Source organism: Calonectris borealis, chromosome 29 (genome assembly GCF_964195595.1).
Source record: "Calonectris borealis chromosome 29, bCalBor7.hap1.2, whole genome shotgun sequence".
In the NCBI taxonomy this organism is placed as follows: Eukaryota; Metazoa; Chordata; class Aves; order Procellariiformes; family Procellariidae; genus Calonectris; species Calonectris borealis.
The window spans coordinates 3,625,834-3,647,922 of NC_134340.1; the positions used below are offsets into that span (position 1 = coordinate 3,625,834).

The 22,089-nt window shown below is 47.3% G+C and overlaps 1 protein-coding gene across 4 annotated transcripts in view; it reads right to left on the reverse strand.

Annotated features, from left to right (window-relative positions):
* Positions 1-6,433: 6,433 nt before the first annotated feature.
* The window catches only part of PLEKHO1 (pleckstrin homology domain containing O1), a 28,631-nt gene continuing 12,975 nt past the window's right edge, over positions 6,434-22,089 (reverse strand). For 3 of the 4 annotated variants that reach the window (XM_075175960.1, XM_075175961.1, XM_075175959.1), the window contains 4 exons: positions 21,216-21,356; positions 19,652-19,756; positions 17,355-17,456; positions 11,624-16,811 (listed from right to left, as the gene is read on the reverse strand). In XM_075175960.1, the coding sequence (XP_075032061.1) occupies positions 16,047-16,811; positions 17,355-17,456; positions 19,652-19,756; positions 21,216-21,356 (1,113 nt within the window). In that variant the 3' untranslated portion in view covers positions 11,624-16,046. Of the gene's footprint in view, positions 10,267-11,623; positions 16,812-17,354; positions 17,457-19,651; positions 19,757-21,215; positions 21,357-22,089 lie in introns of those variants that run through there. The other variant, XR_012677600.1, reaches the window with a different exon arrangement.

The window sequence follows — 22,089 nt, forward strand, 5'->3', positions numbered from 1 at the left end:
TGAGTTCTTGATTCTGAAGGGCATTAGTAACCTATGAAAATAAGACATGGGACAGCCTATTAATTCCACAGAGGGTACTAGTCTGTTGCAGCATCAGCTAAGCAGCACTGGCTTCAGCAGTAACTGTTATATGTGGAGATCGTGTGTTTGATCATCAGTGTCAAACAAGGTGGCAGCCACCACAGAGGTGTCACCAAAATGATGGCCAAACATTCTCAACATCTGTAGCACAAGCAAGATTGTCAGATTCCTAATTTTCCCACCCACTTAAAATTCTTGGGGCAAGGCTAGTAGGAGCCTAATCTGCCTGAGGCTGTGACAACCACAGCAGCTCCTGCTCCTGGTGCTGGAAGTCCAGGTTGCATGGGCCACACAGTTGACAATGTGTGTAACCAGATTTCCTCATGGTTCATTCATCCTCCGCTAAATGACGATTAAAGACCAGAGACACAGGTGACTGCAAGGGTCCCTGTCTCCTCGACGCTCTGAGGCCAACGGGCTCTCAACAGTTCTCACCATAACTGTCATGATTTCTTACCTACGGGGCCACATTTCTTCTGTCCCTCCAGTGGAAAGAGAAGGTCATGCATGTGCTGGAAGAGGATCCTGATAGAAAAAACACCATAAGACTTTCAGATATGCTGTTTTGTTTTCTTTGTTTTTCTCAAGAAAAATTAGGACAGTGTGAAAATGATCTATGGGCCACAGCTATGAGGCTGTCTTCCCATCTCCAAAAAAGGCCCACCACAATGCAGTGTGAGGGATGGAGACTGCATGGGACTCCAAGAGGGGAGCGCAAAGCAAATTAACTACAACTCCCTTGAGGCACTGCAGAAGAATTTAAAAACTGAAATATTTTGGGTTTGCCTCATTTGACAAAAGGGCCAACTTCTTCTGTCGAAAAATCAACTGAAAATATATATTTTGTCATTGTTTTCATCAAAAGTGTCTGTGGAAAATCTTCAATTCATACCCCACCCCGTTGGCTTTGTTGACGGCTGAACAAGTCACAAGATGAAGACAGTTTCCAGTCACTGCTGATCTAAGCGCTGCAAGGCTGAAAATCCAACTTTGTACCTTGCTGTTCTCCCCCATTCTGCCAGGGTCTCTGCTTTGAAATGCTTTTTTAAGAGCTAGAAGGGCGTCATCTGACGCTGAGCAGCACGTCCCTGTACAGCGCTCCTTGCTCCAGACCTGCTGCAGGACCAGAGTAGATGGTTGCTGCTAAGACTGAATTGCTTTGCAGCTTTACATGTAACAGGCTTGGGGAGAGCAGGGAGAGGAGGCTGGTGGAGGAGGCAGACTGATTCTCTACGTGACAGAGGACTGGTTGATGAAATATCTTTAAGGATTCACAGACGAGCTACTGGTTTTGTGATTAAAATTTGGTTTCCCTCAAAACATGCAGTGGGTAAAACTTAAAGACAAGACCCCTTGCCTGCAGAGACAGCAGCCCCGGTGGTGCTGATCTGCAGAGCAGGGCGCGCTTTGCACCCTGAAATGTGCTCCTGTGGGCAGGTTTGCCCTGCGCTGCGACAGCTTCTCTCGGTGCCTGTTTTCCAAATCGGTTCAGCTGCAGGCCGATGCACGGCCCTCTGTTGTCAGTGGGGTTTTTTGTTTGTTTTTCAAACCTCTTTTCCCAGACTGTCGTGTACTGATAACAACCCAGGTGTCTCTCCGCTATTTCTTCAGAAAGGCAGAAGAGGGAGGGAGAAGGGGGTTTGCCTTTCTTTGAGCCGGGGAGGGGGAAATAGCCAAAAAAAGCCGCTTTGGCTCAGCTGCTCGGCTGGGTGGGTGCATGGGTGCCTGCACGCGCCCGGGGTTCCTCGCGCTGCTTCTCCTTATTAGGCTGGGAGCTGGAGCGTGCCGGGGATTGGCTGCGGAGAGGGAGCAGGCAGCGGAGACGGAGAAGGAGAAGCAGACAGAGAGGGTGAAGGGAAGCGAGCTCGCTGCCTGCGGAGTGGCAGCTGACAAGCAAAGCAAAACAACACTCACACGCTCATCGGCATTTGTCAAGCAAATTGCAGCTATTTTTATAGGAGACACTTTGCCTACATCTTAACTAAGAATCCAGGACCCGATCTGATCTCCCTGAAGTGTAATGGGAAATACCTCTTCTCAACCTCCCTTCTCTCCCCATCTTGCATGTGTTTTCAAGGCACAGTTGTGCAGAGTTGTGCATAAGCAAGATTTCTTGGCTGTTAACAGGCTTCAAAATTGTTCTTTTCTGTGCCGCTCTGCCAGGGTGCTCTTTATTCTTATAATTATGACACAATTTTTTTGTCTCCAGAGCCGACATAATTGACTTACTGGACAATACAGCCAGCCCTTTCTGGGAATGGCAGAGTTGTTGGCCAAGCATGCCCTCTTTGTGCAGTGTTATTCCCGCATGGATAGACCCACAAAAACGGTGTGCGATGCACAAAGCAATGTCTGTGCTCTCTTTGGCTTTGAAGCTCCATTACGGTTCATTGCAACATGCCAGTGTCCTTGGAAATGCCATCGAAGGCAGGGGACCATCTATGGGGTGGCAGGGAGGGAGCAGAGAAACAGAGGTGGAAAAAACTAGCAAGGGGTAAGGAGAGGTGATCAGATGCAAGAACGAGGACAGGAAGGGGAGCGGAGGCTGATACTGGAATGCTGAGATTATCTTGGAAGTAAAGACCAGAATAAATGTCCCCAAACAGATACTTTGGGAAGCTAAGCGATTTATAGGGCAAGAAGGGGGAAACCAGAGGTGAGATTCCTAAAAAGCTAGAGACATCAGCAGGCAAAAAGAATTCTGTATCGATTCCTTAAAGCTCTTCTTGGAGGGTTTGTAATTTCCATTGCTTCACTAGTCCAGCAGAGACAGTTGTCAGTTATTTTTCAAGTTACTGCTTCTGCTTTTCTAAGTTCTGCATGAGACTTAACACAGAGCCTTGGAAAACGAGAGAGCTTTTCTTCAGGGCTTTCCAGACTATCTCAATGCAGGAAAATCTGTCCAGCCTGTTTTTCAGACTTCTGAAAGATCTTGGAACAATGTTTGAATTTCTGAGGCCTTATCCAAATGAGTCCTGAACACAGCACTTTTTAAGGTTTTTCTATCACAAAGCACCAGGCAGCTTTTTCGTGCAGCTGGCGACTGAATGGCAACGGACCTGTTGCCACATTTGTTCTGTGGTTAGTTTTGCCCCACAGATTACGTGCATTGAAAAAGGGCCTGGCAGTTTGTGTCGTGCAGCGTGGTTCCTGCTGCCACCCCGGGTGCCAAACTCGCTGCTGGTGTCTCGCAGCTCAGGCTGACCGGGTGTATCAGGTACCTGAGGTCCTGGCGTGGGGAGAGGCCACGGTGTCACACTGAGAGTAGGGAATAGACCTATGTATGCATGTATGTATGTATCTGTCTATCTATCAAATATTTTTGCAATATCTGGACTTCTCCAGGGAGAAAAATTCCCTGTGGAGACCTCCTTCTTCATCGGACTCTGCACCATCGCACCAGACAGCTCAGACTGAGCGTGTCCGAGATAAAAAAAATATGGGAACAAGTTTATCCAGCTGGTTATTTATCGTGACATGGCCTTGTTGCTTAAGCAGAACATGTGGGTTTATAAATCAGAACTTTTCCTTTAGGGTAGATTGGTGAGATTTGTAAATCTCTAATAGGATCTGTAAATCTGCAGCAGGGTTAATAGAACTAGGCTCAGACTTATAAATTGAGAGTAGGGTTTGCAAATCCATCAGTGGGGGTGGAAATCCTATAGGCCAACTCCTACAGCTGTTGAATGTTTTTATTCTCCATCTGATTTTTAAGAGAGTGATTTTTTGAAACCAGTCTGTAAGACTTGGCATATGCAGGTGAGGTTGTTGAAATATGAACCAAGAACTAGAACATTTCTTAGGCTTTAAGAGCAAGCCTAGAAATTGTGGAAACCATGGAAGAGTTTAATGCATTTTTGTGTATTTTAAATCCATTTTTCCAACCTGTTCTTCCTATTTCCGCTTGGATTACTGTTATTGTAAAAACAGCCTGTACGCTTTCTTTCTGCAAACTACCAGTTACTGAAGAGGTTACAGAGAGCAAACCTTGTCCTTTGTTACCAACAGATAAAGTGATTTTATTGACACTGGTAAAGAGAAATATCCTTCCATTGAAACGAAGAAGTCTCCAAAAAACTCTCTAAGACTCAATTTAGAGTTTTAGAAAGCAGGTATTCTTTATTGCCGCGCTGGACGCACAGGGGATCGCTCCACCTAGTGTGCGTGGCAAATCACGTAACCATAGGGGTTAAATACAATTAGAGTATACATATTTATTACATTCCCGAGAAATAATCTAAATATTCATGTTATTTCCCGGAATTCATTAACATATGCAAATGTCCCTGACGCATGCGCCCTTGTGCTCTTTGGTGGTCTTTCGGGGTCCTCTGGTGGTCCTCGATAGTCGTCATCACGGTGCCCTCTGGTTGATCTCAGTCTTCACGCATGCTCCGTCTTCCCTTGGCTTGGTTTACATGTTTTTCACTTGTAACAAGCTGGCTTATTCCTTAGTCTACCTTCCCTATCAACCCTACAAGGTTAGCTTCTCCATCTAATTAACGTAAAGTACAAAATTTCAAGGCTCTTTTATCTATTGAATGTCCGGCCTCTCTATTCATGAAGCATTCCTAACCCATCTACATCATTTGAACCAAGAATCTCATGTCTCTTCACTGTTCCCTTCCTTCCTTATAAGGTTGTTCCGTTTCCGTGGTTACTGCTCACTGGGGTCTAGCAATGCTTCCAAGATACATAATTTATCTACATACCTACAAACACAACACCTGATAGTTACCTAACTTTTAAACAACAAATCTTAACAAACTATATCCACTACATCAATTTGAGACTTATGATATTACTCCCTATCACCGTGGAATTATGCTAAGGCACAAAGTTCATATTCAAGCCCAGGTTATTAAATCTGATATAGGACTTGGTGAGTGGAAATATCTGGCAAATACAGGCAGAGCGCTCTGCTCAGAGCCGTACAGTGCCTGACACCTGGGCGTGAGCTCTGCTCTGGGTGAGTTTGCACTGCCTCCTGCCTCCCGCCCTGCCCGCTCCTGCATTGCTGCCCTGTCTGCTCCCGGCCAGCCCGGCCCGGACACCTCTGAGTGTTATTTAAACCCTCTGTGAGCCTCAAGAGGGGTCTTTTTGACAGCATTAGATACCTCTGTGACACTGATCTTGTGAGAGCAGACACTGAGGTAGGTCATAGTAGTAAAAGAAACAAAAAATTGCCTTGATTCTCATACTGCTGGGTGCGGCATGTTATTGCATATTTTAAGGAAACATGTAGGAGGGAACTGTAGTTCTAAGAGCTGTAAAATGTCCAGGGCTTGAGCTTGCGATGTGAAAGACGAAGCCAGTGGTACTGTAGGATCTGATGACTCTCTGGCAGCGTATGTGAAATAAATAGTGCCTAGTGCCCCGTCCCGACGGGGCTGTGCTGCTGCAGTGGTGCTGGATAAAACAGCAGCCACATTTCCTCTGCTAAGGAGACAGTGAGGGCTGCGGGGGAAGGCAGCTGGCGTGCTGCAGACTGGACCTTGCCACGGCAGAGAACTCTGGCTCTGTGGCTGGCCTTCCCTCAGCCACAGCGAGTCCTAAATTTACCCAAGTTAAGACCTCTCCCTCCTTACTCTTCATTAGAGGAGGCTTTGACAGTAACCTGGAAGGGACAGGAACTCACTCCCTTCTTCAAGCCTAAACCAGCTTTCCGTTAATGGCAAAGGTTTAGGGAGGAAATATTCAGAGTCCCCGCTGAGCTGTTAGCTGTTGTCTGCCCTCTGGTAACCTCCCTCCTCATCTGCCTCTCTTCTCCCAATCCCCAAAACACAGTCCTTCTTACAAACTTCAGGGACTTACTGAATCCTGTCTGAAAGGCTGGGCAGGGTAGCTTGGGCGTACCAGGTACGCAGCATTGCCAGCTGTTGTTCGTGACCCTTCAGCTGTTCTGCTGGGTTTCAGCATGAAACGGAGCTTGTGCTGGCTTTTTTAAAGGCTTCAACTCATAGCAGCACTGCAGTAGGCTTTCTGAAATATGAGGAGAGTCACTGGGGAGGCCAGCATCTTGTTGGCGCTGCCCGGGTTGCAAGAGGTCACACGTGATTCTCAAGTGGTTCAGTACTTTTAAAATTGAAACTAAATGCCTTTTTCACCTTAACCACTGCTTTAATACAACTATAAGGAGGTGACTTGCTTGAGCTTGCCAGCAATGCTGTTGCAGCATTAACAGGGAATGTTGATCACTGCCCTTACCGTGTGTAAACAGTGACACACACTGGTTTGTACCACTGCCATCCGTCTCACTGGGTCGGAGCGTAGCCTTCCATTGCAAAAGACTTGTGGAGCAATCCAGTTCATCAGCATGAAATAGTGCTTGACATTAGTCCCATCACTTGATTCTAGTTATGCAAAACCCATTAAGAAAGACTTCTTTTTTTATTATTATTATTTTCCTTTAATTTAAAAAATTCTTTTCATCACAGCCTTAAAATCAATCAAAATAAACAGAGCTGCAGCAGACTGGAACAATGTCCCGGAGTCTGTACATATGGAAGGTTCAATTTACATAAAAATCAGTGCAGATTTTTTTCCAAAAGCAACAACCCATTCCATTCCCCCACTCCCAAATCCCCTTTTTAAGAAGAGGAAAGGAGAACCTGAAATACAAGTCAAAGAGGAAAAGAATTGATAGATCAAGCAACAATAAAATCAGTATCATGTTTATAATCATTCTTTTGAGCAGTTGCAGCAAAAAATAGCACCTTCAAAGCCCCTTTGTACAACATATGTGGAAACCAAGGCTTTCTAAGGAGTTTGGATGAGTTAGAGACATGACGTGATGTTTTGCTTATGGACAAGAATCATCTCCTCCAACTTTTAACTGTTTGGGCTTGCTACGGTTAATGGAAAGAAATCAGTACCTGTAGAAGGTGATTTATTCATCCCAAGATAAGCACCTAAAATAGTTTACATCTGCTGGAGATACCATTTCTGTGGAAGGAAGCTAAATGACTAAAGGTAAGCAAAATTAATCCCTTCCTGATAGACCTGATTTTCAATGGCATTTGCATTCCTAAACTATCCAGGCATTCTCGGAGAAGGGAGGGACTCAAGCCCTTACATTCCCTTCTAGCTTTTTTGAAAACTCTTGTTTTGCTCTGAGCAATGACTCGTTAGGGGATAAAGTCATGTGGCTCGTTAGACTTGAATATTCATAAAGTTCAGGGTCAGATTTCCATTCACTGTCTTGGTTTGCAAACAATTTGATTCCTTCGATTATCGGATACAGAAAAGTGGAAGAGAAGAATGTTCCTTTCTCACACAGCAAAGCAGACGTAAAGGTTAATCTTGGGGAATTCTGATTAAATGGATTTTGAACCATTCTCTAATACCTACGCTTCCTTGTGCTTTGAAGTTCTGATCAGTCACTCCTGGAGCTGGTCTTTGCCGGGTGATGAATCAAAGCTAAGGGTAGAGGATCTTTGGATTTCCAAGTAAAGTGGGTGACAGAACATTGGGGTCAGTGAGCTCAACCGCCTTGCACAGCAGGGATTTCCAAGCAGGTGGGCAGGGCTGCTACAGCCTGGCAAGCTTCTCAGCATGGATTGCAAGCGTCGTAGCATCCTTCAGATGCCTCCTGCATTCAGCTGCCTGATCCCAGCATCAGTCCTTGCCAGTTGTGTGGATCAGGTCCTCATGCACATATTCCTCCAAGTTTCATGGTTGATATAAGTTAATGCAGCTCTGTGGAAGCTGGTCCAACTGAGGGCCGTTCGTCACTGTTAATTATCTGGCCTAGCAGACCAGCTTCTTGTTACAGGCTGGAGCTTTTGGTGTTTTGATGAGGACTGGGTTGGCAAATCAACATGTCCCTAATCTGCCTGTACAGCTGTACTTAAAGACCAAACAAACCTTCCAGCAAATAACTAAAACTCTTGAGTCCCTGAGATCCTTTGCTTTTGCCAGAAGGCCAGGAATTGGCCTGGGTTATTGGACGGGCTGGGCTGTGACACAGAGCCCTGATACTTCAGCATCACACCCACCCTGTTGCAGCATGGAGAACAAATCTGCAGGCTCTGCTAGAGGAGCCAGATTCAGTCAAATGCTTAAGCAGGTGCTCAGATCTATCGTATCAGTGAGGGAGGTAAGAGCCTGGGAGCTTCATGGAGCAGGAGCAGCCTGAACTTAACCGATCCGTGCACAGGCCCCGGGGATGCTTGGAGCGGCCTTTCAGCCCGCAGCTAGCTTTTCTGCTTCTCCTGCACTCCACTCGGTTTCTTTAACAGAAAAGAGATGTAATGATGGCAGGAAGAGCGTTCCTCCCTTCCCGCTCCATCCTTCCTTCAACCATGCACTCCTTGAACAAGCTCAGCACGGTCTCCTAAAGCACACTTCTCCAGGGTGTTGCCTGCTTGTTTTTTTAAAGACTCATATAATTGTCTCTAAACCCTCTCTTTTCCCACCCCATCGCCCCCAGCTTTTCTCCATTTACATCATAGTCACTGTTCGGTTCTTCCCAGGGCCTTTTGTTCGCTATGGGTTCTTGCAGCTCAGATACAAATAGCTCCCGGTCCTCTGGAAACCATTCATTATTTATTCTGAGGGGAGGATAGGGGGCCCTAGGCTTCTTCCCAGCTTTGCCAATTGAAATTCAGTGCAGTTAGGTGGGGAGGGAGGGGCAGGTGGCTGGGATGGTTGATGTCTTCTGCTTTCAGGGCCTAGATGTGCACGTGAGGTGAAATTCCCAGAGATAGGTAGCCTTCGAGTTTTCTAGGAGTATGTGGCTGAAACAACCAGACAGGGTCCTGAGGAAGAGGGGGAGAAAGGCTGATGCCTTGTTTACTGCCTGCCCAGTGTTGGCACGCTTCTCCCCGCGGGGCTGGATGGTGTATAAGCAGGCAGGGGGGAGCTTGTGATACAAATCCCTGTGAGCAGAGCTCTGCTGAGAGTCTCTAATTAGGGGCTGTGGTCCCCTGTCCTTCAGTGAATCTCTGCCACTTATAAATTGGGAGGAATTTTTCTTTAAGGGGGCTTTCTGTCATTTTTTTGGAGGGTCCAGGGACCTGTGAACTGTTTCCCTACAACGGAATCAAGGAAAGTTGTTTCCTATTGAAAAAGCAGGTAAGCAGGTACAAGCTTTTAAATTTTAAATTTAAAAATATTCCACAGCCAGACCAAGGGCAAGTTCCTTAGTACATTAGAGCTATTGCAGAAAGAAGGTTTTGGGGAGGAGGATTTAGCAAAAGTCTTAAATAACGCTCAAAGTTTTAACACCTGAGAAACAAGTATGTGGCAGGGGTGCTTCAGGAAACAGTTTCCACTCTGTACTGTGCTCTGTGCTAAGTGAAACCCTCAGGCACAGCGCCAAAATGAAGCTGTTACTCAGCTAAAGGATCCCCCACTCTTTCTCTGGACGCTGAACACTTGAACACTGGACACAATGACAGCATTGATGCAAGGGATGTCCAGCTTTTGTCATCGAGGTGCAACTCTGGACTGGCAGGTAGTGAAGGTCCTGTGGCTCCGTCCCAACCAGCGTGTCTGGTGTTCCAGTTGTTTCTCTAAACTAGCCCCGTGTGTCTCTAAACTGCCCTGGGCCTGGGAGCCGCCTAATCCAGCAGCGCATGGGGCTGCGGAGCAGTGGGTGCGATCACCCTGCCTTCGGGACCTGGCAGTGTCTCTGCACAGCACAACCCTGCTCTTTCTGCTTGTCTGGTGCCAGACAGGTATCTCAGTGATGAGACCAGGCTACGGTCGTGTGTGTATGTGCGTGTAGGGGTGGAAAGGGGTGTTCAACGAAACCTGACCTTCACAAGCATCTTGCTGTTAGGCGAAGTGAGAGCCCCTGGTTAATCACACAGTTCCTGCTCTCCCATCACCCTTCTGAGCAGAGAAGGAGGCTGGAGGAGCTTTGGAAGCCAGGAACTGCTGAACTGCAAACACAGACTGAGACAGAAATGATGGAGAGTGTGAAGGAGAGGAGCAGACAGGCAGTCTCTTCCTTTTCACTGAAGCCCCTGGCAGGTGGTTCGGGGGACCAGTTCCACGAGAATCCAGGGTTCCTCAGAGACCCAGATGTGCTGCTCAGCTGGTGGATTTCACAGGGGAAGACTGAGGAGGAGGAAGGGAGCAGTTCGGAGAGCGCTGAAGTGCTCAGTGCTCCGAGTGGATTTGCCATTTCATTGTTAATATTTTTCATTGTAAACATTTGCATAATACTGTAGATGACAGCTGAAAGGGAAGAAAGTCAGAAATCAAAATGAGAGGCTTTTGGAAATGTCCCTGAAGGAGAAGTTGGGAATGATTTTCTGGAATAAAAGCCGTCTGGAAATTTCCCTTGTGAAAGGGAGTTTCAATTCTCTACACAGCTCAACACCTTAATCCCCGACTTCTGTTTTAGGCAGACAGCACAGCCCCCGCCTCCCCCAGGCACACACAGAAGTCAAACCACAGTCAGCACTTCTACGATACCAATTCCTATTTTACATTTATAGCTGTTCTTGCACCAACTACTTCAGGCATTCAGCTCTCTGATTTATGTGTCAACTCTTCAATATATAGGGAATTGAGGCTTTTCATTCTCGTCCTTTCAATGATAGCAAACATGGGTGCTGCAAATAGACTGGGTCGGTAAGCCCTGGCGCCCCTCCCTGTCACAGATGCTTGTTCCCTTGAGAGCCAGCCTGACAGCTCCTGTGGCTGCTGCAGTGCTGCGCTCAGCACGGCCAGGGCCATCTGCCTGCCCTTTGTGGGGTTGTGTCAAGTGCAGCCCTTGGAGGACCGGCTTTCTTCAGCTTTGAGATTCCCTCCAGGCTCAGGCATGCGGTGCGTGAAGCAGAAAGGGATCTTGCTCTTCAAATTCTTGAACTGCTTTTATAAAAACGATTTGCTCGCGTTTGACACTGCTTGTTCCCCTTGCAAATTTTTCCTTGCTATGCTGTGAAGCATCCCAGGCGCACGCTCGTATGGGGTGTGCCTGCTGAGCCACCGTGACTCCTGATTTGTTCTCGGCATAGCCACCTGCTGAGCGCCGTGGTACAGCCAGGTGAAGGGTGCCCGTGGGCACAGGCAGACACAGGCAGACACGGCCATCCGTGCGGACAGTTCCACTGCGGTGAGGCTGGGGCAGGTGCAGCAAGAGGAGAGGAGACAGGAGGGAAAGGTTTAAGTACCAGATAGGCATGAAAGCAAAATACAAAACCTCTCAGCTTCCAGGTGGACTCTGCCCTTCATCCTGTTGTAGAGAGATCAGGTATAAAGAAACTCTTCATTTTCAACTTCGTTTTATTCACATCTTAACATCTGGTCTTCCTGAAAAATTGCTGCCCAGTGCCCAGAGCAATTCTGAGGGGCTTTTGGACAAGAACAGCAATGCTCCCAGAGAGTTTGGAAGCTGAGATTACTGCTGCAGCTCTCGAGTTTAATGTCTTGGAGATGGCTGGGAGGTTGTCTCAGGTGGCAAAGCGCAGTCTTCCCGTAGGCCTGCTGGACTGAAGCTCGAATTTTCTGTGCTTGATTTCCTGGGCTGTGGAAGTGAGGGTGAATTGCTGCCTTGGGACCATCTGAATTATGTCCGAGGCACTGGGAAGGAGGCAGCCACGAGCCGGGTCTTAGAGAACAGCAGACCCTCATTCTTAGCTGTTGTGAAGCACTTCAGTGTTCAGGCATGTTTTCAGTTTGAGTGACTTGCATGATAAAACTCAAGCAGGCTCCTGAACCCTCACGACTCTCCAAAAAATCTGCTGGAATCCTTTTCAGAGGTTCCAGTGGCAATTCAAGGACAATTCCCTTCCTTCGATGACTTAGGGGTGTTACAATACATGGACTGCAAATCCGTTCACAAGGAAGATCCCTTTTTATCATGGCATCATAAATTCCTCCCCATCCCCTGGTGCAAGGACCCCCCAGGCAGTAGCGAGCTGGGCTGGAAGGAGGTTCCCGCTGCAGCCCACCCTCCCTGATGTGAATGGCTTCCTCGGCGTAGCCGTGCTGAGAAGAGACTAGAGAGAATCACTGCAGTTGCGGCTGAATCATTTTTATTATTGCAGTTTGTAGGGGTTTTTTTAAAAAAAAGGCAAAATTTCTACTCAGTCCTTTCAAATGTGGTTCAGTTAAAGAAAATAAGGGTGAGAATCGCTGCGTGTTCTGTGCCTTCCTTAGCCATTTATATGGCTAAATAGAGAATAAACTGTCGCTGACTGTGATCTGTCAATGAACTGCGCCCGCTGGGTGGGAGGAAACGGGCTCAGCCCACTTCCCCCTGCCCTCAGGCACGGTCCCTCCGGCAGTCCCAGCCACAGCTTCCCCGTCGGTTCCCCACTCAGGAAGCTGTGCTCAAGAAGGGAAGAAACAGTGGCACTAACGTGACTGGCATGTTTTCCATACACATGCCATTCTTGCTCATTATTGGTTTTTTGTCTCTAATCCCAGAAGCGGGATTGACAGAGGGGAGAACTTTGCAAAATTTAAAATAAATAAAAAAAGAATAAAAGGGGGCAGAATTATAGCCCATGTGGGAGAAGGGGAGAGAGATATTTTGATCCTTTCAATTTGTGCAATGTCTAGAGTCAGAGGCTCCTAACATAGGAATGAGTTTATAGATATTCTTGTGAAGCATCTAATAGTACACAGAACCCTCTACTCTGGCTCTGGAGCATGACTGGGTCTCTTAGCCATGACCCAGTAATACACAGTGCTTGGCAGCACAGAGGCTCAGCCCAGGGTTGAAGTTTTCACAGCTTGGTAATCAGACCCAGTTGCAGTCTGCCTTGTGAAGAATTCCACAATTTGATTTTAATTTTGTTTTGAATGAAAACAATGTAAAAATTGCCTGTGGAAAAAAGCGTCAGGCTTCTTGAAGGGGGGCAGTTGGTAAAACAAAATGTTTTATTTTGACTTGGAGAGATTTTTAAGGAAAAATTCACATTTTTTATAATACAAAAATACTCCCAGGTGAAAAATATATGTTTTCTACTCTGAAAACTCATGGTTTTTTTCTTCCCAAGTTATTCCTTTTCCCTGGGCCCCATCAGAAATGATGCTTTCTAACAGGGAACATATTCTGAAAGAAAGTTTCCAATCAATTTTGGAAATAGTAAATCTTCACAAGATCCTACTCAGCAGTGATGAGCTGAGGTGGAGAGAAGGGAGAGAAAAGCTGATGTACGGATCGGATCTGGGATCTTGTGTTGTACTGTTTGAAAAATTGTCCTAAATCACATTGTACTTGTGCTAGCCTGATGCACTCTGTTCCCCGCAGAGTGGAGGAGAAGAGCCTGGGGTAAGGCACAAGCGGTGGGAGAGCTGGACATCTTCTAGGATGTAGCACTGGGAGCAGAAAAGCTGCCAGTCCTCCTGTTGTGCTGTGGCTCAGTGCCCAGGCAGCGCTCTGCTGTCCAAATGGAAATGCTGCGCCTAGAGCTGCATCAAACTTGGCCCTTTAGGTTTTCAGACTAGAACTAGGAAATTGCCTCCTGGGTTTTGGCAGGATGAGAACTGCAATTCTTCCCAGGTTGGAAATAGTTTCTTCCAAACTTCCTAAGTCAGCTCCATCATTTCCTCCAAATCTTGTTCTAGTTACAAAATAAAAAGGCTCGCACAGGTTGGTCTGAAGAGCAGAAATGGTCCCGTATTTCTGCCCAGCTCTGACAAGGGTGTAATGCATCCCTTTTCTCTGGACAGCAGAGACCTAAAGATGGCAACGCTGTGTCCAGACATCTAGGTTTTATCAGATGTGATTCAGTTCCATAATCTTGTGGAGGCAGCAATGAAACAAAGATGCCCTTGGTTACCTGTCTAACAAAAAATGTTTTGGGTGACGGCTCAATGTTTCATCCCAGCCTGTAGCACTATTTTGACCCTGTTAATCAGCCAATTTTTATATTACCTTGTTGCTTAAAAAAGACTTGAGAGCGTTTAATGACCCCTCTACAGTCAGGATCAGGTGTATTTTCACGCTTACATTTTGACATCAGTCCAGCAGGCCAGTCACAACACACATCCACCCCAATCGAGTACAATTCAAACCTCCAGGTTTTTAGACTAGCTTTCTTATTTTGAAAACAAGGCTAATTTTAATGCTGAATGTCACATCTGGAAAATATTTGCATATTTTTCTTATTCTCTCGATCAAAGAGCTGAATGGGAAGGGTTTTATCAGAGTGGCTCACATGCATTCTTTTTTAATCTCTTTTAGGGATTCTGTTTTTTCCCCTGATGCATCCAAACAGATCCTTCAAGAGATAGGAAAGGTAAGAAAAAAAATTGAAAAGAACAGAAATGCTGGAAGGGTGACATGTATACCATGTACCATGCAGCCCTGTGACAAGAGCTTAGGTGAATGAGTGATGCCTTTTCAAAACTGTCCGTTAAGAGTGGGCAAAGAACTGTGCTAGACTCAGGAAGAAGTAAAAGACTGTTGCAACGACCAAATCTGAAGTTTGTAAATAATAAGATCTTCAGGAACCTACTGCCAACAGTAATAATTCTACCAGTAATTCTAACAGGAAAGTGGGAGAAGGACTAATTAAAAAAAACAGAAATGCTTTTTTTGCAGCGCTGGCAACTATACATCAGCAACGTGAGCCTGAATAGTAAAGCTGACCAGACACAAGTGAAAGTAACCAAGCTCCTTTCCAAGGGAGGTTAACCATTAAAAAAAATAGACAACACCAACTGCGACCAGGAAATAACTCTGTTGGTTTTAATATTTTCATGGATTATTTGCAATGTAGGTAAGGGAATTAGGTTTCCTTTTTAAAAAAAGTAACAGTTGGATGTTACCACATTGGTGTACTTTAAGCCCTGTGAGACATCTTAACATCCTCCTTTCTTGTCTTTCTGCTTAAAGGCGTGAAAACTGAGCCACCTATTTAGCAAAGTGCTTGGCATCACCAAGATGAGGGTATTTGAGCTCTCTTACAGGCTCAGCTTTCGTTTCAGTAGGCCTGATTCTGATCTTAGGGGAGCAACAAGGACTATCTGTTGCAGTCTGACTGGCAGAGACAGAGCCTCTGCATGCATGAGAGAACAGAATCAAACCTACCAAAACTACTTCTGGCTGCCGCCTGTACACAACCCTGATTTTTCCATTTCCCCTCAGCTCAAAGAAAAGGAAAAAAAAAATGGAATGAAAATGGAAAAGCCAGAAAACAAACCCCAAACAACCCGTATGGGCTGTCTGTTAGATTCAAGGCTTTGATCCTCTATTTGCACGGAAAGGAAGACATATAGCTGCTAACTCCCATTGCACAGGGCCAAGGGGGTTCTGTAAAGCATCGACGGACAGACAGGATTAGTTTGAACACAGATTGCATACCTGTTGCCCTCCTTCCGGAGGGCTGTATATGTACCACAAGAATAACAGCTGCCGCCCCCAGGAGTTCACAAAAGGGACCTGTGCCAGGACAGAACCCCGCTAGCTGCAGTCCAGCAAGTGCCTCTGATGACTCGCGTAAAACTTGAGGTCAGCCTGAACTTCCAAGCATCTTCAAGACAGTTCCTGGGTAATGGGGACTTCCAAGCATTGGCTGGGACGGACACCTTTTTTTGTCATTTATTTCCAAGAGGACAGCGAGGGAACAAGATGAGACTCTCGGTCAAGGAGCTGTAATGCAGAATACAGCTCAGACGTTAGAGCAGCAAAGCCAGGGCTTATACAGCGCAAGAGCATCTGTCCCCATTGTTATGCACGTGCTGCTCCAGGCATGCAGGGGCATTTTCTAGGAACTGGTGCTTTCTTCCATCCTCCAAGCATGACAGAAGTTGGGGGCCTGCGGTGCAAAGGGTGCTCTTTAAAAAAGGAGGTATAAACTGTAACTGAATTTATTGGAACACAGGGTTGTTTCGTCAGGGGATACGATGGAGGAAAGGAAGGGTTCAAGCTTTGAGAAGCAAAATCTGGGTGAGAACAGGCACCTTTTCACTCTTTTGAACACTGTAAATAATAATAATTAAAAAAAGACCGAATGGCCGCCCCCCCGGTCCCTCCCTCCCAATCCCAAGGCTTGCCTTCACATCATGCTCTTCCTGTACTGAGACTGTGAGCTCTGTTTGGGTTTTGAGTCCGACTGCTGCAGTTCAAACTGTTTGTACAGGTCCCTCAACTCCTTGATCTCCTGCAACACCCTCTTGGCTTGGCTCCAGGTGGAGGAAGCCTCCCCCAGCAACCTCTCAGATTCCTGCAGGATCCTTTCAGAGTCCGACCTGGAAGATGATGAGGAAGAAGAAGTGGTGGTGGTGGTGCTGGTGTTGGAATCCTTGGTCTTTCTCTTGCCTTCACCGTAGCCCTTCACCTCTGTCAGCAGTTCCTGAGTTTTTTCCAGTTTCAGTGCAACCAGTTCTTGTATCCGGGACAGCTGCTCTGGTTCTGCTGAGGCAAACTGAGCCTCCAGCCCCCTCCTCAGCACCGCCCGGTGCGTGGAAGAGTCCCGTCGAGACAGAATTTCTTCCATGGAGGCACATTTATTCTTTTCTGAGTGCGAAAGCTTTTTGGGGACCTGTGGTGTGTACATGGTCCCTTTGTCAAAGGAGTCATTGCGCTGCCCAGCTCTGTCCCATGAGGTTACCTCCCGTCTCGGGAGGCTCCCTGTCCGGCCTTTCTCTGATGACTTGACGTTCTCTGAATCTGACCGGCGCCGGCCAGCGGTAAGATGCGCCACTGACTTATCCAGATCCACCCGGAAACTCTCTTCGCAGGTGCTGTGATCCTCCGGAGAGGCGTCTTCCTCCTGGATCAGGTCAAGTGTCAGCATGCCATCAGAGGTTGAGGTAGATGCCTGAAGAAACAGACAAAGAAGAGCTGTGTTGTCACAGGAACAGGCATGGCTGCGCGCGACTTCGGAGTGTTTCTTATACCGAAGATATGCGTCACCTGCACTGGGATGCAAAGACGGACCAGGAATACTAGCAAGTGCGCCCTAGTGACCGAGCCCCAGACATGCTGGGTTCATGGTTCTAGCTGAGATGCAGATCAGCTGAACTGCCTTGGACGAGCCATCTGTGCTAACCCATGGCTGAGTTCCACAGCCGCATGGCTATTCTCCGTCAGGAACTTGAAGGAGCATTTCATTTTCAGCATCAGGAAAATGGGTGTCGGTGGTGGCAAGCTACCGCTTTGCAAAAGGGTTTGCACAATGCAATGTGCAAATGGTCTACAAGAACGGAGGACTAGATCCGATAACCCAGGACAGCCCTGGGTCTTATGACAATTTTCAGTTCAGGCCAGAGCTCAAACACCAGGTCTTCTTGCATTTACTTATAAATGAAATAGTTACAAGGGAATTTTACCTAAACAGGTGTCTGGAATTTGTTATACGTACCACAGCCATCAAATGTCCCCGTGTTGGAGGGCGTCGGGAGTGCTGTATTTTTGCTCTGTCACGTGTTGGGTGGGCGAGGTAGCTGTCTTCTTCGACAGTAACCTAAAGGGGTGACAAAGGCTAGTGAACATCTGGGAGCACAGGAAATACGAGCCATTCCGAGTTTCTGTAGCTGTAATCGGCCAGATGCACTGCGGCAGATCATTTATTCCTCCAGGATTCCCTCTCTCTGTGACCTGGCCATATGCTGAGGGTGAACTTCTCCCACGTACCTCTGGGCCAGGATCCTTTGCTAAAGGCTGTCAGGCAGGAGTGCTCAGCAGGCAGAAGCTTGGGTTGCAAACAGTGAATCCTGAACTCGAATAGAGAGTTTGCTGTTCTGTAGTTAAATGTTTGCTGAACAGGAGGAGAGCTGTGATCACCTCCTGAACCAAACCTAGTGCTGAGCTGGAATGAGGAAAGCAATGCATTCCCGATGTGCCGGACTCCTCTGGCTGCCGAGCTGTGCCAGGATTGCGCCTGGGAGCACAGCCTGACCGCCTGGTGTTACTGGATGGCTACAGTCTGTGACACCCCCCCACGTGAGTGTGCCCAGGCACACAGACTGGTAGGTTTGTAAAACCTGCCTGCCAGTGTCGGCAACATACTGGTCCCAAGGGCCATCACTGGTCCAAGGCTTGTAGGTGGGACTCGCTGATCCAAGTGCTTACAAGGATGCACAGAAGGAGATTTGCAGGTAGAGACAGCAGGGAATGGGGTGTGGGAATCCAGCCTTAGAAGAGTCTTAGAGCGTTCCCCTGGTCTCTCCCCTCTGTGCCTTGATGGGATCAGATCTACTTAAGTCATTCCTGACAATTATCTGTTGAATCTGTTTGTAAAGATTTCAGTGACACTCTCCTTGAAGCAATCTATACCATTGTTTGTTACACTGCTTTCTGCTCTAAAGCTTTTCCGATGGTCTGACCTTCATTTTCCTTCACTACAGGGTTTTGCGTTGCCATCCGTGAGAACAAACAGCATCACAGCAGTGGGCCGCCTGTATTGCGGTAAGTTGATTGTGGATGAGGTAGATCTGAGACAGATCTAAACTGAAGAATAGTTGTCATGAAGCATTAATGTGAGACAGCATTGAAATGCTCTTTCAAACTGCAGCCCTGGTAGCAAGGGGCACAGCCTTCTCAAGGTAGTTATCATTCACACCGGAATAAACTATGTGGGAATGCTCATACTGATCTAAACCTGGCCTCTGTCAGCTCAGCTGCGGTTGTAAGTGTACACTTTGTCTCCAGGAGGAGGCTGAACTGATGTTGCTTTGTTCTTTTTTCTAGTAGAAGCTGCTTTGCATAATTGTGGTAGTTACTTTGGGAGTTTCATGCAGCAATAATGCTGCCACTTTGGAAGCAGTAGGAGCTATGCTAGTTACGCTTTGTGCAGATGTGTTCTCAAGCAGGCAGGGCTATCCTGTTCCAGGGTCCTCCTATTGCTGTCCCACAGTGCACTGATGCCTCATGTCTCTGGTTGTCCCTTCTTTTTTCACTACATGGAGAGCCTGACTTGTCTTGACAGAAATATATATGCCACACAGTGCTGAGAAGGCAGGATTAAACATTCCTGGTTTGACCCTTGAGCAGTGGGAAAGGATCTGCAAAGTCTAAATGCCCAGTAAGTGCCCTTCCTTCAGCCAAAGCCGTGGAAATGGGCCTGTCTCTTGGAGATGGTGATTGAGAGGGGAGGGCTTGGCGGCATGGACTGAGGTGGGTTGACAGATGGTGCCATGCTATTAGGGTGCTCTGAAGATAGCATGGGACTATATCGGTTTTCAGTTAATTCCACTACTTAAAGCTCCTTTGCAAACATAAGCACACTGCATGATCACCCAGGAGCAGCAAGGAAAGACTCTCCAAAGCCCTGGGAAACCATTCCAAACATAGTCCCACCACCCCTGCGCGAGGCAGGGCTGGGCTCCAAAGTGAAGGCATCTCACTGGGGCCGGGTGTGCCAGGGAGGGGACAGAGCCTTGGCAGCTGCCCCTTGCCATTGCTTTGCAATCAGTGCTGCATATTAATCCCGAGGCTGCGAGGATCAAACTGTCCCAGACCTTCAGAAGAGCCCACTCTATAGGTGTTGGTGGCTGTGTTTGAGTGCAGTCCATAAAAACCCAATGGCTTTGCACTCCTTTTAAATAGGAAATGGAGAGGGTAGGAGGGGCTGCTGCTGTTTCCAGCAGTCTAAAATCTTCACCCAAGATTAAAGCTGAGACAATGGAGCCTGGGTCCGGCCCTCAGAGTCCTGCTCACCTCATCTAAGATGCGGTTTTTAGCACGTGTGATTGCAGAGTTGAGGGCATTAATCCAGGACTCTTTCTCTTCTGGACTCACAGCCAGGAAGATCAGATTTGGTGCCTACAAAAGAGGGAATTCAGGTCAGTGCCAGTGACTAAACTCATACAGAGATGCTTTCACACTGTCCCTGCCCACAGAAAAGCTACACGGCCTTTACAGCTGGCTTGCCTTAGTGGGAAAATGCAAAGCAGACCTGATCCTCCAGTCCTGCAAAACGGCACTGGTCTGCCACACACTGCACCTGCCCTCTCTGCTTCTTGGCAGCCCTTTGCAAAGCAGACCATGATTCCTCACAGTACCCAGCTTTTCAAACCAAAAGCTGTGTACCATATTTACTTCCCTCGTGGCTGCAGTTCCTCCTTCCCCCTCTTTGCCTTCCCACACACCATCCTAGATTTTGCCCTCATCAAACGATGATGCAGCCTTTCTGTGCATCTGCTCCTCACATGCGATTTATCTGTTGCCACCTCAGACTTTGACAAGTAGCTACAGTAGGTACCCACAGGAGGAGCTGGATTTTCCATACTTTGATATGTCAGATGCACACTGAGGGCAGAGCAGTTCTGAAAATATGGCCTGTAGAGGGGATCCAGGATCCTTAGGGGTTTTTTTAAGTTATTCAGTAGAAATAACTTTTAGATATTCAGTAGAAATGAGTTTTAGCCTCCACAGCATTTTGTTCAAAACTCTCCATTGCTCAGTGCGCTTGGGGACGTGCAGCCGCTTTCCATTTTCCCCTTCTCTTCCCTTTTTGCATTTCATGGTGTTACACAATCGTTATCAAAGTGTGGGGCGGGCAAACTTGGTCTGCTGAAACAAGTCAGAATGAATAGTGTAAATCCATCTCATGTGCCTGGCTGTGGGTGGGTGCATCTGTGCCAGAGACAGCTTGCAGTTAGAGACTGGCTCTCTTCGCAGTGGCGACTGAGACCTGATGGAAAGTCCTGCTCCGAGGTAGCAGTGCCGCCATTCCGGCACTTTTTAGCTTTCCTCTGGGCAGAAAGTACTCCTGGGACAAATTCCCGTGCAGCTCTTTTGATGCTGCCCAAATCTGGGCAGCAAACCCAAGGACCATCAGCTCTTCCCTGTCTCCCCCATGAATAAACAAGCGCAGTCAGCTAAACCACAGCTGCCGGGAGTGGCAGCAGTAAAACGGCTCTGTCCTTGCTCCTGGCAGATGTTCTGATACCTTTCTTTCCTAAAGTCAGAATACTCTCAGGTAAATGGATCCAGAGCTAAGTGCTTGGTCATATTTACTTAGTGCACCGAGTCCTCTCCTAGCAGAAACCCTGCTTCTCTCTCATCTCTCAGTGTTGCTCTCAGTCCTCACGTGGTAGATGGACGTTCACATATTTTAAACCACGAGACGTGATCTGGACTCCTACACAACTCAGCCTATCCAGTTTCCCCCCCTGTGTCAAGCCCTCGGGCCTGGAGCAGGTAACTGAGAGGCAGCCTGGCCTGCACCAAGAGCTAACGGCTTTCTTGGACTGACTGCGTGCTTGAGAGCAAAGCGTACCGTGTTTCCAGGCTGTCTGGAGTGGGCGAGGGTAAATTTGCTGTGGTTCTTTTTGCTTCTGCTTTTGGACTTCCTGAGCTCTTCACATTTCTCATAATCACTCAGGTCAAACATTTCCTGTATGTTTTTTTCATCTTTTACCTGCAAAACAAAAATAAAATTACAGCCTTGCAGATGTCAGACAGAGAGGCAGTAAGAGGGCTGCTGCTCCAAGCCAGGGGGGTGCTGGCTGGAGCTGCTGTCTGCAGAGGGGGTTTGAATGTACAGAATGTGTGCTGGAGCCTCTGGTGTGTTACGTGGTCACTGAAACATTCTGCAAGTCTTCCACCTTAAGGCACAAATACAGTAATGGCACTATTAGCTGGGAAGCGCTACACTTGTTTTTGGGGGGGAGAAGCAGAGATTTTCAACATGATAGTTTTGACTCGAGTCTCTTCTGGAACGAGGGGGACATGTTTAGAAGGATAACTTGAAAATCACAGTCTCCTAGGTTAACTCCTGCTTTGCTACAGATTCCTTTGGGCCTTAACTACCTCTCCCACCCCCAAAGTTACGGGGGCTAGGCTGAACTGACATGCAGGTGTGATCAGACTTTTCCTTGTGCTTATGCTTGTGGACCCTCAAAATGAATAGGATTTGTTCCCGCAGCAAGGAGAGGACCCTGTCTGCTAGGAGGAGGTTCATGCGGAGGCAGGAGATGCTGCGAGGAGGTGGACTTTCATCTGCTGATTAAAAGGGGCAATCATATTAGCGCTTGTTGCTTTTCTGGAGACAGCATAACAAAAGTTTGAGCGATAAAGATTAGCACTTCCTATTTTTAACCTGGTGGTATTACTGAAGCCTGTGCTGACAGCTGATTTGGGGGGTGGATGAA